The sequence below is a fragment of the Oryza sativa genome, chromosome 4 (assembly GCF_034140825.1).
Source record: "Oryza sativa Japonica Group chromosome 4, ASM3414082v1".
Lineage (NCBI taxonomy): Eukaryota > Viridiplantae > Streptophyta > Magnoliopsida > Poales > Poaceae > Oryza > Oryza sativa.
Window position 1 is genome coordinate 27,613,457 of NC_089038.1, and position 12,398 is coordinate 27,625,854.

A 12,398-nucleotide genomic window follows, 5' to 3' on the forward strand; every position below is an offset into this window, starting at 1 on the left:
GGCGTGGCGATGGCAGTGGGCCACCGCACGGGCTGCTGCTGCTGCTGGCAGTGGTGTTGGATCCGCGGCCGACGGCACCTCCGCCGCTCCCGAAGGCGGGGGCGTCAGAATCCCCCTCTAGAATCTGCGTGCCAGCACACCCCTTAAGCCGCTGCTGATCCCAAGGGCGGGGGAGCTGGATCCATGCGCCCCCACGACCGATTGCTACGACGAGTGCAAACAAGGTGATGTATGCCGGTAAGCGGTGGCGCTGGCAGTGTAGAGGTCCTGGTGCCCACCGGTGGTGGGGACAAAGACGGCGGCATCAGCGTTGAGGTGGCCACCGGGGATAGGGCCGACTTCGCAGTCGACGAGTATGTCAAGGTCAAGGTTGTCAGGGTAGTCCTCCTCACCATCGTGGTTGCCGGGGACGACGATGTCGCGACCACTGGATCCCTCCTCTTGGACGCTGTTGGGGACGAGGTGGTTGGCGTCATCGATGTAGTGCTCCTCCTCCTCCGCAAGCTGGTCCTCAGCAACGTGGTCACTACTATCCTCCACCATGCTGCTGGTCGAAGAGCACCAAGACCAGTCGCGGTGAAGAGCCTAGTCGGGTCGATGCCGGGCGTGGAGCCTGACCCAAGTCCCAAGCAGGCTCGCCGGCCGCCTCTCTCTCCTCTCTCCTGCCAGCCACCTCTCTCTCTCCAGGCTTGGGAAGGAATGAGAATAAAGAAAAGGGCACAGACATGTTGGGTCCACATTTTTTTTTTGAAATTTTTCCTGACTAGGATGCCACATAAGCTAAACCAGTCATCTATATTGCATTTCTGCTATAGGATCTAAATTGCACGGTTTTGTATAGTTTAGGGGTAATGATTTCTGGTATTGGAAATAATGATGTCAAACAAACTCAATGTAAAATCGAGGGACATCAAGTGAACTTATTTCCATTTAGGGAGCCTGAAACTTTGACTCATATTTTTGTTTTATGGCCCAGATTGTCCGGGGGTCAGGGACTCAAAAAATGCCCCTATTTCCTCACTGTAATGAAAGAAAAAGAAGTATAGCTCTTTTAATAATGGAATATTAATTTTGGCTTTTGTTTGAAGGAAGTTATAATCACTTATTACACAATTTGCTCAACAGTAGCAGCTAAGATAAAAAAGTGAGCCCCGCAAAAAAAAAGATAAAAAAGTGAGGATAAAAACACTAAATAAACACCACCACTTGAGAAAACAACATTTATTCAAGTCTATTTATAAATCTATATCGAATTTGGTAAAGATCTACTACTCCGTCCAAAAAAAAAGACTAATCCTAGACACGCATGTGTCCAGTTTTGTTGCTAGGATTATTATTATTTTTGGGACGGAGGGGTACATGGCCCTAGACATTAAGTTTTGGCTTGTAATATGCATTAGTTATATGTCCTCTTCATATTTTTATAGTTGTGTTTAGAATTAAAGCTAATATACTGCACTGAAAATTAACTTTGGCTAACCCTAGTAATGTTTTGGCGACGTACTCATTCTTCATTTTAAATTTGGTCATTGCCATGTTTGAAGCTATGTAATGACCAGGTAGTGTGCTTGGTCTGACGAACCATTGAATTCTAAGAAGACCGCCTTGGTCCTTGTTTAATCCACTTCCTCACCTTCCCCTGGCTTAAAAGACATTCAAATGACCAAACAAGTTTCGAATTTCCAAATATATAAATTTCGGAAATCAACTCTTTTCAAGAACTCCGCTTGGGAACGACTTCTTACTCATTAAATATTTACTCAAATCTAAGAAATCTCAACTACAAACAAAGAATAATATCCTATTTTGATATATAGCTCCCTCAGTTGCGACCTTGGAGAGCTGGAATCCGTTATCTCTAATCATCGTCTAGAAGGAATTAAAGTACTCTCTTTGAACCACCGGACTTGTATAAAAAAGACGACTGGAATGAACACGGTGAGCTTAAAGTCGCAGGTCATTCACTAACTTTGAGCTTTTATTGAATAATGAAGGGAAATAAAGCAAATGATTTTTCTGTCCCCGTTTTCCTAAGGCCTTCACCGTGGCTGTGTTCTTTCCCCCATTTTCCCAACCTACCTCTCTCGTTTTTCGCCCATTTTCCCAACCCACCTCTCTCGTTTTCCGCACGTACGTTTTTCAAACTGCTAAACGGTGTAATTTATGAAAAAAAAACTGTCTGTATGAAAGTGTTTAAAAAACAATAAATACTTAATTAATCATGCAATAAAACAAATTTCGTTTTGCGTGCTAACCCTCTCCTCCGAACACAACCGACGTATGCCAAAATTGCCAACCTCATCACGACCACCTTTTTCTACCAAAAGACGAACCAGCCAAATTGGACTGGATCAAACCAAGACATAAACTGAACATTTCAACCGTGAAATGTTGGGTTAATTTGAGCACAGACTGCCCGTTACAGCTTTGTTGCAACTGAAATTCCCTATGGTTTCACCAGTGTCCGCTCTGTCCTACATACTCCAAGTGGTCAACCTGTCGGTGTCCACCGAGAAATTTTCTGTAGGTCAGTTCGGTCGTTCCGCCGTAGGCGTGGCCGGGGAGTAATCCTAACAGAGCATCTCATCTCATCTCACCATCCACCATCTCGCTTTCTGGGCTGGCTCGTCAGGTTTCCAATGGGCATCATCAGCTGATCAAAGGGAAAAGCCAACCGAGCGAGCACTAGCAGCGCTCCAAACACAGGAAAACCAGTGCGCGGAGGGGAGAAGAGAAACGAGCGGAGCAAAGAAAGAACAGAGGAAACGGCGGCACCGTCCCTTTCTTTCCACTGGCTTCTCTCCCCTCAACAACAACAACAACAACAGCGCAGCCGGAACAGCGCCGCCTCGTGTCCGCCACGCCATTTTTTTTCTTCTCCTCCTCTTCCTCGTCTCCTCAGCTGAAAACGCGCACGCCAAAACCCATCGAACCACCACCCCGGCCCTCCCTCACCCGTCGCCCACCCAATCAACCCCTCCACGGCTCCACCACACCGCCGCGTCCGCGTCCTCCTCCTCCTACCACCACCACCGCCTCGCCTCCTGCCCCGCCGTCAACCGCGAGAGCTCGCGCCGCCGGCCGACGTGAGTCCGGAGGCGTTCGATCTGCTGCCGGCGGCGGGGTGGACCGAGGGCCGCGTCCTCAGCTGGTTCCGCCTCCCGATCCGATCGTTTCCAGTGGGGGGGCGCCGAATTCGGTACGTCTCGTTGGGTGGCTTCGATCCGCCTGATGGTGCTCCCTCTCTTCGTGAGGTTTCAATCTCCGTGTTAGGTGGGCGGTGGCTAGCTGATTGGATTGCTCGTCGTGTTTCTCCCTTTCGCCTTCGCAATCCGATTGGTGCGCCGGGCGTTTGGCATTCGAAATTATGCTAATCGAGATCTGTGGTGCCCGTAGTTCGTAGTTGCTATTCCTGCGCTAAGACTTCCATATTCGTGATTGCGTTTCTCCTTACTGAACCAAACAATTTAGACTTCTATACTCATCTATAAACACATTTTATTATTTGTATTTCTGGAGATCTGTTGCTGGTATCACCTATATGCTCGTCTTTGCACTTCTCACTGTACTGCACTAGAATAACTGTTTTCTGTATTGTGCAACTCATCATTTGATTGCTGACGCTTGAGAGTTCAGCGGTACATGCTATTTTATAGTGCTCATACAGTCTACTTGGTACTTGCAATTATCGGGGAACTGATTGCTGTTAGCGTTTATATACCTATATGTTTTCGCTGTAGGCTATTAAGCATTTTAGAACTATGTTTGAGGGCTCAACCGATTAATTTGTGAAATAGTTTAGCCTATGTTCCTGCTGTAAGTGTCCCTATAAGTGTCCAGGTGTTTCCCTATAAAAGAAGTCAAGTGAATTGTAGCACCATAGCCTCTGTGATGACTCATCTTAATGCCGTCTTCTAGAGCATGGCAGTGAACTGGAGCACTTCCTCCGACCCAGAATAGCATGTCCAGAGTCGTAGTACTAGGATGTGTCACATCTTGTACTAGATTAACTTATTATTATGGAACTGAGGGAGTAGTTTGATATAGCACATCATATCAGCTTCCAACAATTGACGATTGCAGTCCTTAGGGTAGTGGCTCAAATTCAACACATGAATACAAATGTTAGTAGTTGATATGTCCCAAGTAGGCATGCACACAGTTAAACATGGAGCAAAAGTTCTTTTGTTAGATTCGTCACAAGGTTTCCTCGCACATATTTGAACATCAGGCTCATATGATAGGAAATCACCATATAAATATTTAAATATTATCAGAATTTTATTTGCTAAAGAAATGCTTCAAACTTTCAGTACGACAAACTTTTGAGGACCTTTTTCTTTAGACCCAAGCTGTTTAGGTGCTAGCCTTTTGTGACTACCTTCTTAGTTATCTGTGGAGATGAAGCTCGGATGTACTCATTTTTTCTGAACGGCTGCTTTTGGTCAACAAATGATGCACATGTACCAGCCAGATGGATCTTATAGGTGTTCTGTTTTCCTTTCGGTGCAGGCTATTTTTAGTTGTTAGCAACTTTGACATGGCATTGATGCCATGATCATACACCTATGAGGTCATGCCAAATTCCTGATCTATACTGATGCTCTGAAGTCCTCTTTAAAAGAAAGAGATGGAAGTAGCTGATCTAGAAAATCCTACTTCCAGAAGCTCATCCCAGAAGTCCAGTCGGCGGTCTGGTAGTCGGCGTTCTCAAAAGTCAGCCGGGCAACAATCTTCACCAACTGTATTTCCAGAGAAAAAAGGCAAATCAAAATCTTCGAGGCAGAAACACTTGGTTTTTGACAATAAAGATTCCAAGAAAGCAAAAAATAATGAGCAAAAAAATGATGTGGTGGATGAGAAGTCTAATTTCTCAGGTTATGAAATCTATTCTGGAAAACTCTTTTTTGACAAGAAAAATAGAATTACAGGAGATCAAATTTCAGCAAATGGGAAAGCTGATATAAGTGATGTAAGACTCACAAGTAAAGCCCTAATATGGGGTTCTTCTTTACTCAGTCTTGAGGATGTCATCTCTGTAAGTTTCACAGACCAAGACACTACTATAATTCTATTGCTATTTGGTCCACTTGGGCTGACCATCTATCTTTGATGATTTGTTTATATGTTGGCAGGTATCTTACAGTTCTGGTGTCCAACATTTCATTGTGCATGCATACCCTTCTAAGAAGTATTTGTTTGGAAAGACACACAGAGTACGGAAGGACCTCCGGTTTATAGCCCCTACTGTAGAGGAGGCCATTTCATGGGTAACATGCTTTGCCGAACAAAACATATATGTTAACATGCTACCTCTCCCTCCAACATCCAGTACCGAGCAAGACCTTGATGGTCCCCTCAGTGGTGCTTTATTTGACCACCCACCCATCAAATGTAGAACTCCACCGAGGATACTTGTTATACTGAACCCTCGGTCTGGGCATGGTAGATCATGCAAAGTTTTCCATGACAAAGCAGAACCTATTTTTAAGGTACCTTCTGATACTCTCATAATGCAAGCTTCTACTTATTGCTCTGCAGTAAGCAACATATAGCTTGACTAACTGTATATGTCTATTATTCTTCTTGGCAATAAACTTTCTTTTTGAAGCTTTTCTTTAAACCATTCGCTGTTTAGTCTCAAGGAGATGTCATGAGGAATAGAATAGTACCTCTGTTCTTTTCTGTATCGAAATTATTGGTTGTTTCATGTTCTATGATGTGTAACTTTGAATTAAACTCTGTAGAACTTAATATTGTTACAACTTAATGTTTCTTATGATGCAAATCTACTGATGTAGTTCTTTTACGGGCAATCTAGATACCTCCAAACATATTGATGGTTAATGTATAGATTATTTGACCATGGAGATTCTTTAGTGCCAACTAAAGAGGAATGTTTGGTATTTTTTGTATCCCAGTAATGGATTTTTAGTTCCAACAGTGAAGAACTCATGAAGAGCATATCACGTTTCTCTTTAATGGATTTTTAGTTCCAACCTGAAGTGTTAAGTTTAGAAAATATCAAAATAATGATCCACGGTTAGATTTGCAGATGACTAATTTATGTTTGTTGTTTGCCCTACCAATCTAGACATGTGGGGGACATCATACATTCCTTCTATTTTAGTAGCTCTACAAAACTCCTGGGCTTCCATCTGATGCTTTAGCAGTAAAGGATTCAATTGTGAATGCAGCAACGGAGTTGGACATAAAGCTGGGTAAAATTTATTGACAAAAGGTTAAGGGAGATTATTTAACCCCCTTTCTCCTGGCAGCACAGGCTGTCAAGTTGCAAATTTACTTTTCAATTTAGACCAACTAAAATTGCACTTCCTTCACCTTTTAATCGAAAGTGTATAATCGCAGTTAACTTATAGGCCTCCTTCGAGATGTCCTTTAAAAAAAAGAGAGAATTGTGCTGACTCGATCACCTCCTCTCCTCTTAGATATTTGCTAATGGATTATTTTTATTGCTTGTATGCATTCACATTTCTCAACTTGGTGATTTTTTACCCGTTACCCTGTTTTTATTATTCATGCGTGCCTACATAAACTTTATATCATTTATTTCCCGCTATTAATTTTGTATCATCTGATGTAGCTTGCAGGTTTTCACATGGAAGTGGTTAAAACTACTCATGCTGGTCACGCTAAATCTCTTGCATCTACATTTGATTTTAGCGCATTCCCTGATGGTATAAACAGCACAGATGTTGCCAAGTAGTTTATGTAGGTCAACACGGCAACCATTTCAACTGGTTGAATTGATAATGTATTAAATGTTTTGTAGGAATCGTGTGTGTAGGTGGTGATGGAATTGTAAATGAGGTTTGTCCTTGATGATTATATATTATAGTTTAATGGGATTTAGTAAAACTTATATATGATAGCTGAACATTTATAGTTCTGCAGGTCTTCAACGGTCTACTCAGTAGAAGTGATAGAGCAGAGGCTGTATCAATTCCAGTTGGAATAATCCCAGCAGGATCTGACAATTCACTTGTTTGGACTGTTTTGGGAGTTAAAGATCCAATTTCAGCATCATTACTAATTGTGAAGGTATGCCTATCGCTATAAGCTTACAAAGTTACAATGTGAATCTTTCACGACCTCTTCTTACAGGAAGAGAAAATTTCAACATCACCCTTAAGGCTTTTCAGTTAATTTTGTCCAAAATTATTAGATCACTTATAGCTTTTCTCATAAGGTCTGTTCCTTGATAACAGGGTGGCTTTACTGCCCTAGACATCCTGTCTGTTGAGTGGATCCAGTCTGGGCTAATACACTTTGGGACAACTGTTTCATACTATGGTTTTATCAGTGATGGTAACTTCTTGTACAAGACGTTTGCTCTTTAATACTCCCTCTGTCCCATAATATAAGGGATTTTGGGTGGATGTGCCACATCCTAGCACAATGAATCTGGATAGTATCCAGATTCATTGTGCTAGGATGTGGCACATCCACCCAAAATCCCTTATATTATGGTAGTTCTCATTTATACTGTATGCACTGATATCCTAAGGGCTAAGGCCACAAAAGTTGCGTACATTCTAAATCCCTCAGATTCATATATCTTGCATTGCCATTTTTTCCATAAATCTTGAAATTTGGAATGCTTCATAAGTTGTATTGGGACAATGGTAAACTTTTTAGCTGACAAAAGTACTTTTAGAATACGATAGTTTTTAAAATACTTTTGGTTTACCAAAAATTAGACCGCCTTGAGTACTTATCCTTATACTAAACACTTGATCTGATGCATGCTGAGTTGCTCTTCCCAACAGCTTTACTAGGCTAATGATCTGGCATATACTTTCATCATTTCACTCAATTAGCACATACAAGTTATCTTACTGTACTCTTAATTGTAAAATTTGAGATAACTTGTATGCTTCATTGGTAAATTTGCTATTGTCTCCGTTTCTTCAATGACTGCTCATTAAAGTGTAGTTTATTTATCTATGTTCCAGTATTTGCAGCAGTGCAATGTAGTTTAGCAGTACAGGATTGCATAATAATTTAATAAGCTGAAAAAGGCACTATTACTTTGCTGCAGTCCTGGAGCTTTCTGAGAAATATCAAAAGAAATTTGGCCCTCTTCGATATTTTGTGGCTGGAATACTCAAATTTTTTTGCCTGCCAAGCTATTTCTATGAGTTAGAGTATCTTCCTTCTTCAAAGGAGATGACTGGCCATGGAAAAGGTATAGGACAAGAAAACTTTGTGTCTGATGTATATACCAATGTAATGCGCAGCCGATCAAAAAGAGAAGGAATTCCACGAGCTTCCAGTTTGTCAAGTATTGACTCTATTATGACTCCAAGTCGGATGTCACTTGGGGACGTTGATACATCAGGTAGCACAGCAGCAAGCACTGAACCTTCAGAGTATGTTCGTGGTCTTGATCCAAAAGCAAAACGCCTTTCTTTGGGCAGAAGCAACATTGTTTCAGAACCAGAGGAAGTTTTACACCCTCAACCACATCATTCATCATTCTGGCCAAGAACCAGGTCCAAAACAAGAACTGAGAGAAATTCAGTTGGTGTCACTACTAACGATACACGATTATCTTGGGCAGCCCCATCAATTCATGACAAGGAGGACATTTCCTCAACAATTTCAGATCCAGGACCTATTTGGGACTCTGAACCAAAGTGGGACAATGGGCCAAAATGGGATACAGAGCTAACCTGGGAGTCTGACCACCCTATTGAACTCCCTGGACCACCAGAAGACAATGAAATTGGACCATCAGTGGAACTTGTGCCAAATTTGGATGATAAATGGGTAGTCAGGAAAGGACACTTTCTTGGTGTTCTAGTTTGCAATCATTCATGCAAGACAGTGCAAAGTTTGAGTTCGCAGGTTATTGCACCAAAAGCCAACCATGATGACAACACTTTGGACTTGCTCTTAGTTGGTGGAAAGGGTAGATGGAAGTTGTTGAAATTTTTCATACTTCTGCAATTTGGTCGCCATCTTTCTTTGCCTTATGTGGAATATGTGAAGGTAACATGCACAATTCTTTCTTTTCTCAAGCTATTTTTTCACCCTCTTGTATTTATGCTTTTCAGACAAGGGATTTTTCATTCGAGTACCAGTGGCAAATTTTCCGAATACCTGTTTATTACTTAGGTCCTCTGAAATAAATACCGTTTTTACGTTTGAAACAAATTAACTTCTCTACATAGTTGAATGCATTCTGAAAACAAACATATTCCAATGTGTATATTCTGTTTTTTTTTGTTGAGAGGATATTATCATATACGCTCATGAATACCTGATTTCACCTTTTTATTATCGTAAACCTTTTGGCTTCTTAAGAGCAGCAGTCTGCAGTGCATTTTAACTTTTGTTATGTCAATAGAAGTATGAGCTGTTTGGACCTGTTGGGCGGTCTGGGAGTTTATGTCAGCTCTGGTGATGGATCACTGAAAGTTCACCTAAATTAAGACAGTGGCGAATAGTTATCAAAACATGCTCTGGGGCTCTGGGCTAAATTATTATTTGCACTTATATTTTCATCTACCAAGGATAATATCTAACTTTTAGCTGACGTTGACACAGGTAAAGTCTGTCAAGCTTAAACCAGGTGCAAACACGCACAATGGGTGTGGAATAGACGGTGAGCTTTGCCGCGTCAAGGGACATGTACTCTGCTCCCTGTTACAAGAGCAATGCATGCTTATTGGCCGGCAAAGCAGACAATCTACTTAAGTGCTGTAAAATTAGTTGAATTTCGAGTTTTTGAGGCACTGTATTTTCTGTTTCCACTTCGAACAACTGATTTTTTTTTCTTTTGAGTTGTCTATATTTCGCTACTTGCTAATGGGGTGTGTGAGTGGGTTCAGAACGTGCAGACCTCGAGAATTTGGACTGAACAAACAATGCTGTGATGCTTCTGTATATTCGAGTGATTATAGGAGAATACCTTGATTCTTTTCATTGATATTGTTTTTGCTAAAGAGCATTTGCATTTATCCCGTCTTTCGTTTCCGAGCTGTGAGCTTTGTAGGCTTTGATTGCCTGTGCGGCCAAGGTAAGTCTGGGTCCTTAATGATTTCCACACCTTTAACCTGATTCTATGAATTTCGCTTGCAAACATGTTGTTTTCATTTTCTTAAGACGCTCGCAGACATGTTTGGATAGTCGGGTTCCCAAAGAACACAGGTTCTGCGTACAAACTTGTTTACCTGCGTAAAAACTCTAATTAGTCTTGGACATGAATCGACGCATTGAACTTCACGTACAGTTTGGATTTGGAAGATGCCAAGTTGTACAGTTGCATGCATAAGAGACCAAGAAAGATGCACGAATGAGAAACCTAGAATTAATATTGCACTTTACGTGTAAAAATGTCTTTTTTGGGGGTTTCTGCCGATGTATTCTTCTCAGAGTGGTCGACACCAAATTCCACGTCGAGTTTTGAGATATGTTTCTTTAATACGTACGCAACGCCTCCTTGATTAGAAAAGGTTGAAGCACTGTTAGAGGTCAAACTCAAACGATGGAATGAGGGAATAGCACAAGCGATCTGGTAGGGCCAGCTAATCAACTACGATAATCTTACAAAATTCTAATGGTCAGTGCGATTTAGCGCAATTCTGCAAAGGGGCTAGCGATGTTTTGGTTTCCAGAATAACTGGACGGACCACTTAGCTAGCAAACGTGCGTTTCTTCAAATGGTTGGGCTAACTTTAGTTTTGAAGTTAGGGTGTGTTACGTTAAAATTAGAAGTTCGATTGAAACTGGAACGATGTGACGGAAAAGTTAAAAGTTTGTATGTATAGAAAAGTTTTGATGTGATGGAAAAGTTAGAAGTTTAAAAAAAAAGTTAGGAACTAAACCAGCCCTTACTGACAAAAGTATGTGCGAGTAGTAGAATATAGCTCTGTTGCCGTGCGGACTAAATGCATGATTTTGCCATGTGATTTTCAAGAGTCTCGTGTGTTATACCAGAGATTTCGCTTCAGAAAACCCGGCTTGCATTTGCAGCAACGAAGGTTAAGAAAGAAGAAAGCGTGAACACACAAGATACGCCTCGGCGCCTCGCCATCGCCGAGCAACAAGAACGATAAGGAAGGAGCCGTCGATCGGATCATTCAATAGTTCATTTTGCCTATTTTCTTTGGAATTCATTCCATTATCTAAGGAGACCATGGATCGGATCGTTAAACTGATCCATGTGAAAGAGAGGGCGATAAGCTGAGGTGCACGGTTGATCTTCTGTGTAAGGACCACACCGAGAATTAAACCAACAGGGCCATATGTCAACTACGCATTGCTGAACGGGAAGCCCAGAGCGGCGACGTAGGAGGAGTGGGAGCCGGCCGGGAGAGCGCGCGGCAGCCTGTGCGAATCGAAGGCGCATGCGTGACCGGAAAGAAACGCCCAAGTTGTGGCCACGCGGGCGCGGGCGCGAAGCTTTCGCGCCCCCGTCCCCACGCCGCGACGCCGACGCGCGCAGCAGCCACGAGTACCCGCGCGACGCTGACCCGCCTCTCCCCGCCACCACTCGCGCCCCGCCATGTGCCCGCCGCTGCGCGGCCTCGCCCGTCGCCGTCGAGCGCGGGCCCCGCCGCCGCGCGCGCCCTCTCCTCCTCGTCCTCCTCCGCCACCCCTGCTGGTCCCCGGCTGTATCCTGATCAGTGATCGTCATCGACATCAGCTAGTCAAGGCTAGGAGGCTAGCTAGAGCCCACATAATTAACACAACTCTTCCCCTCCGCTGTGCACTGTGCAGCTGTAGCTGTAGCCGTGATTAATCGCGGTGTGACCCACGGACAGCTACTGTGACGTGCCCGCGCCGAGCGCCTCGCTACCGCGTGCGCGACGCCGACACGGAAGCATGTCTGCCTGTGGAGTGTGGACGCGCGTGCATGCTAGTAGCAAGCCACACCCAAGCTAGCTAAGCCGGCCGGAAGTCCAATTATCATATCCTTCTTTCTTGACGGGACGAACTACCACCGCCACGGCTGTAGTATATATATATATATATATATCCCGGTAATTGTAGCTTAACAGGCTAGTTTCGTCATTAATGGCTTGTTTAATTATCAACGTGGTAGTTCAACTCCGTAGTTTGTCTTTAATTAATGAATCAGAATAGGGGAACCCGGCCCGGGGAGAGAAAATCCGAAAATCATCGACGTGGTGTGGTTTCGTGGGGTTACAGAGTTGGTGGCTGGCCTCGTCCTGACGTGATGCTGTTGCCCGAAACTAGGAAGGTGGTGGCCCGCGCGTATACGCGGGCACTTATATTATTTAAAAGGTAAAATTATTGTTTGTTCAGAAATTGTCTTATAGATTCAGGGCAAACTAAAATTTGGATAATGTTATTTTATAATAATTTAAGGGTTCTATTTTTCTTAAGGTATCTTATAAAACCATTCA

The 12,398-nt window shown here is 43.0% G+C and overlaps 1 protein-coding gene across 2 annotated transcripts; it reads left to right on the plus strand.

The window, feature by feature from the left end:
• The first annotated feature begins 2,687 nt into the window (after positions 1-2,687).
• On the plus strand, positions 2,688-9,951 carry LOC4336541 (sphingoid long-chain bases kinase 1). Of its 2 annotated transcripts, none has more exons than XM_015780864.2 (9): positions 2,688-3,199; positions 4,513-5,038; positions 5,136-5,492; positions 6,605-6,698; positions 6,794-6,831; positions 6,916-7,062; positions 7,230-7,329; positions 8,063-9,015; positions 9,574-9,951. In XM_015780864.2, the coding sequence occupies exons 2-9, from the start codon at positions 4,631-4,633 to the stop codon at positions 9,721-9,723; spliced, it is 2,247 nt and encodes a 748-aa protein (XP_015636350.1). In that variant the 5' UTR covers positions 2,688-3,199; positions 4,513-4,630; the 3' UTR covers positions 9,724-9,951. The 2 variants fall into 2 exon arrangements, with proteins under 2 accessions (XP_015636350.1, XP_066165604.1); XM_066309507.1 differs by having other exon boundaries at positions 2,804-3,199; positions 6,612-6,698.
• Positions 9,952-12,398: the final 2,447 nt, after the last annotated feature.

Coding starts and splice junctions, on each gene's coding strand:
- LOC4336541 (XM_015780864.2), top strand. CDS start 4,631: ATGGAAGTAGCTGATCTAGAAAATCCTACTTCCAGAAGCTCATCCCAG. Junction 6,699..6,793: donor TTTTAGCGCATTCCCTGATG/GTATAAACAGCA, acceptor AATGTTTTGTAG/GAATCGTGTGTGTAGGTGGT. Junction 7,063..7,229: donor CATCATTACTAATTGTGAAG/GTATGCCTATCG, acceptor CCTTGATAACAG/GGTGGCTTTACTGCCCTAGA.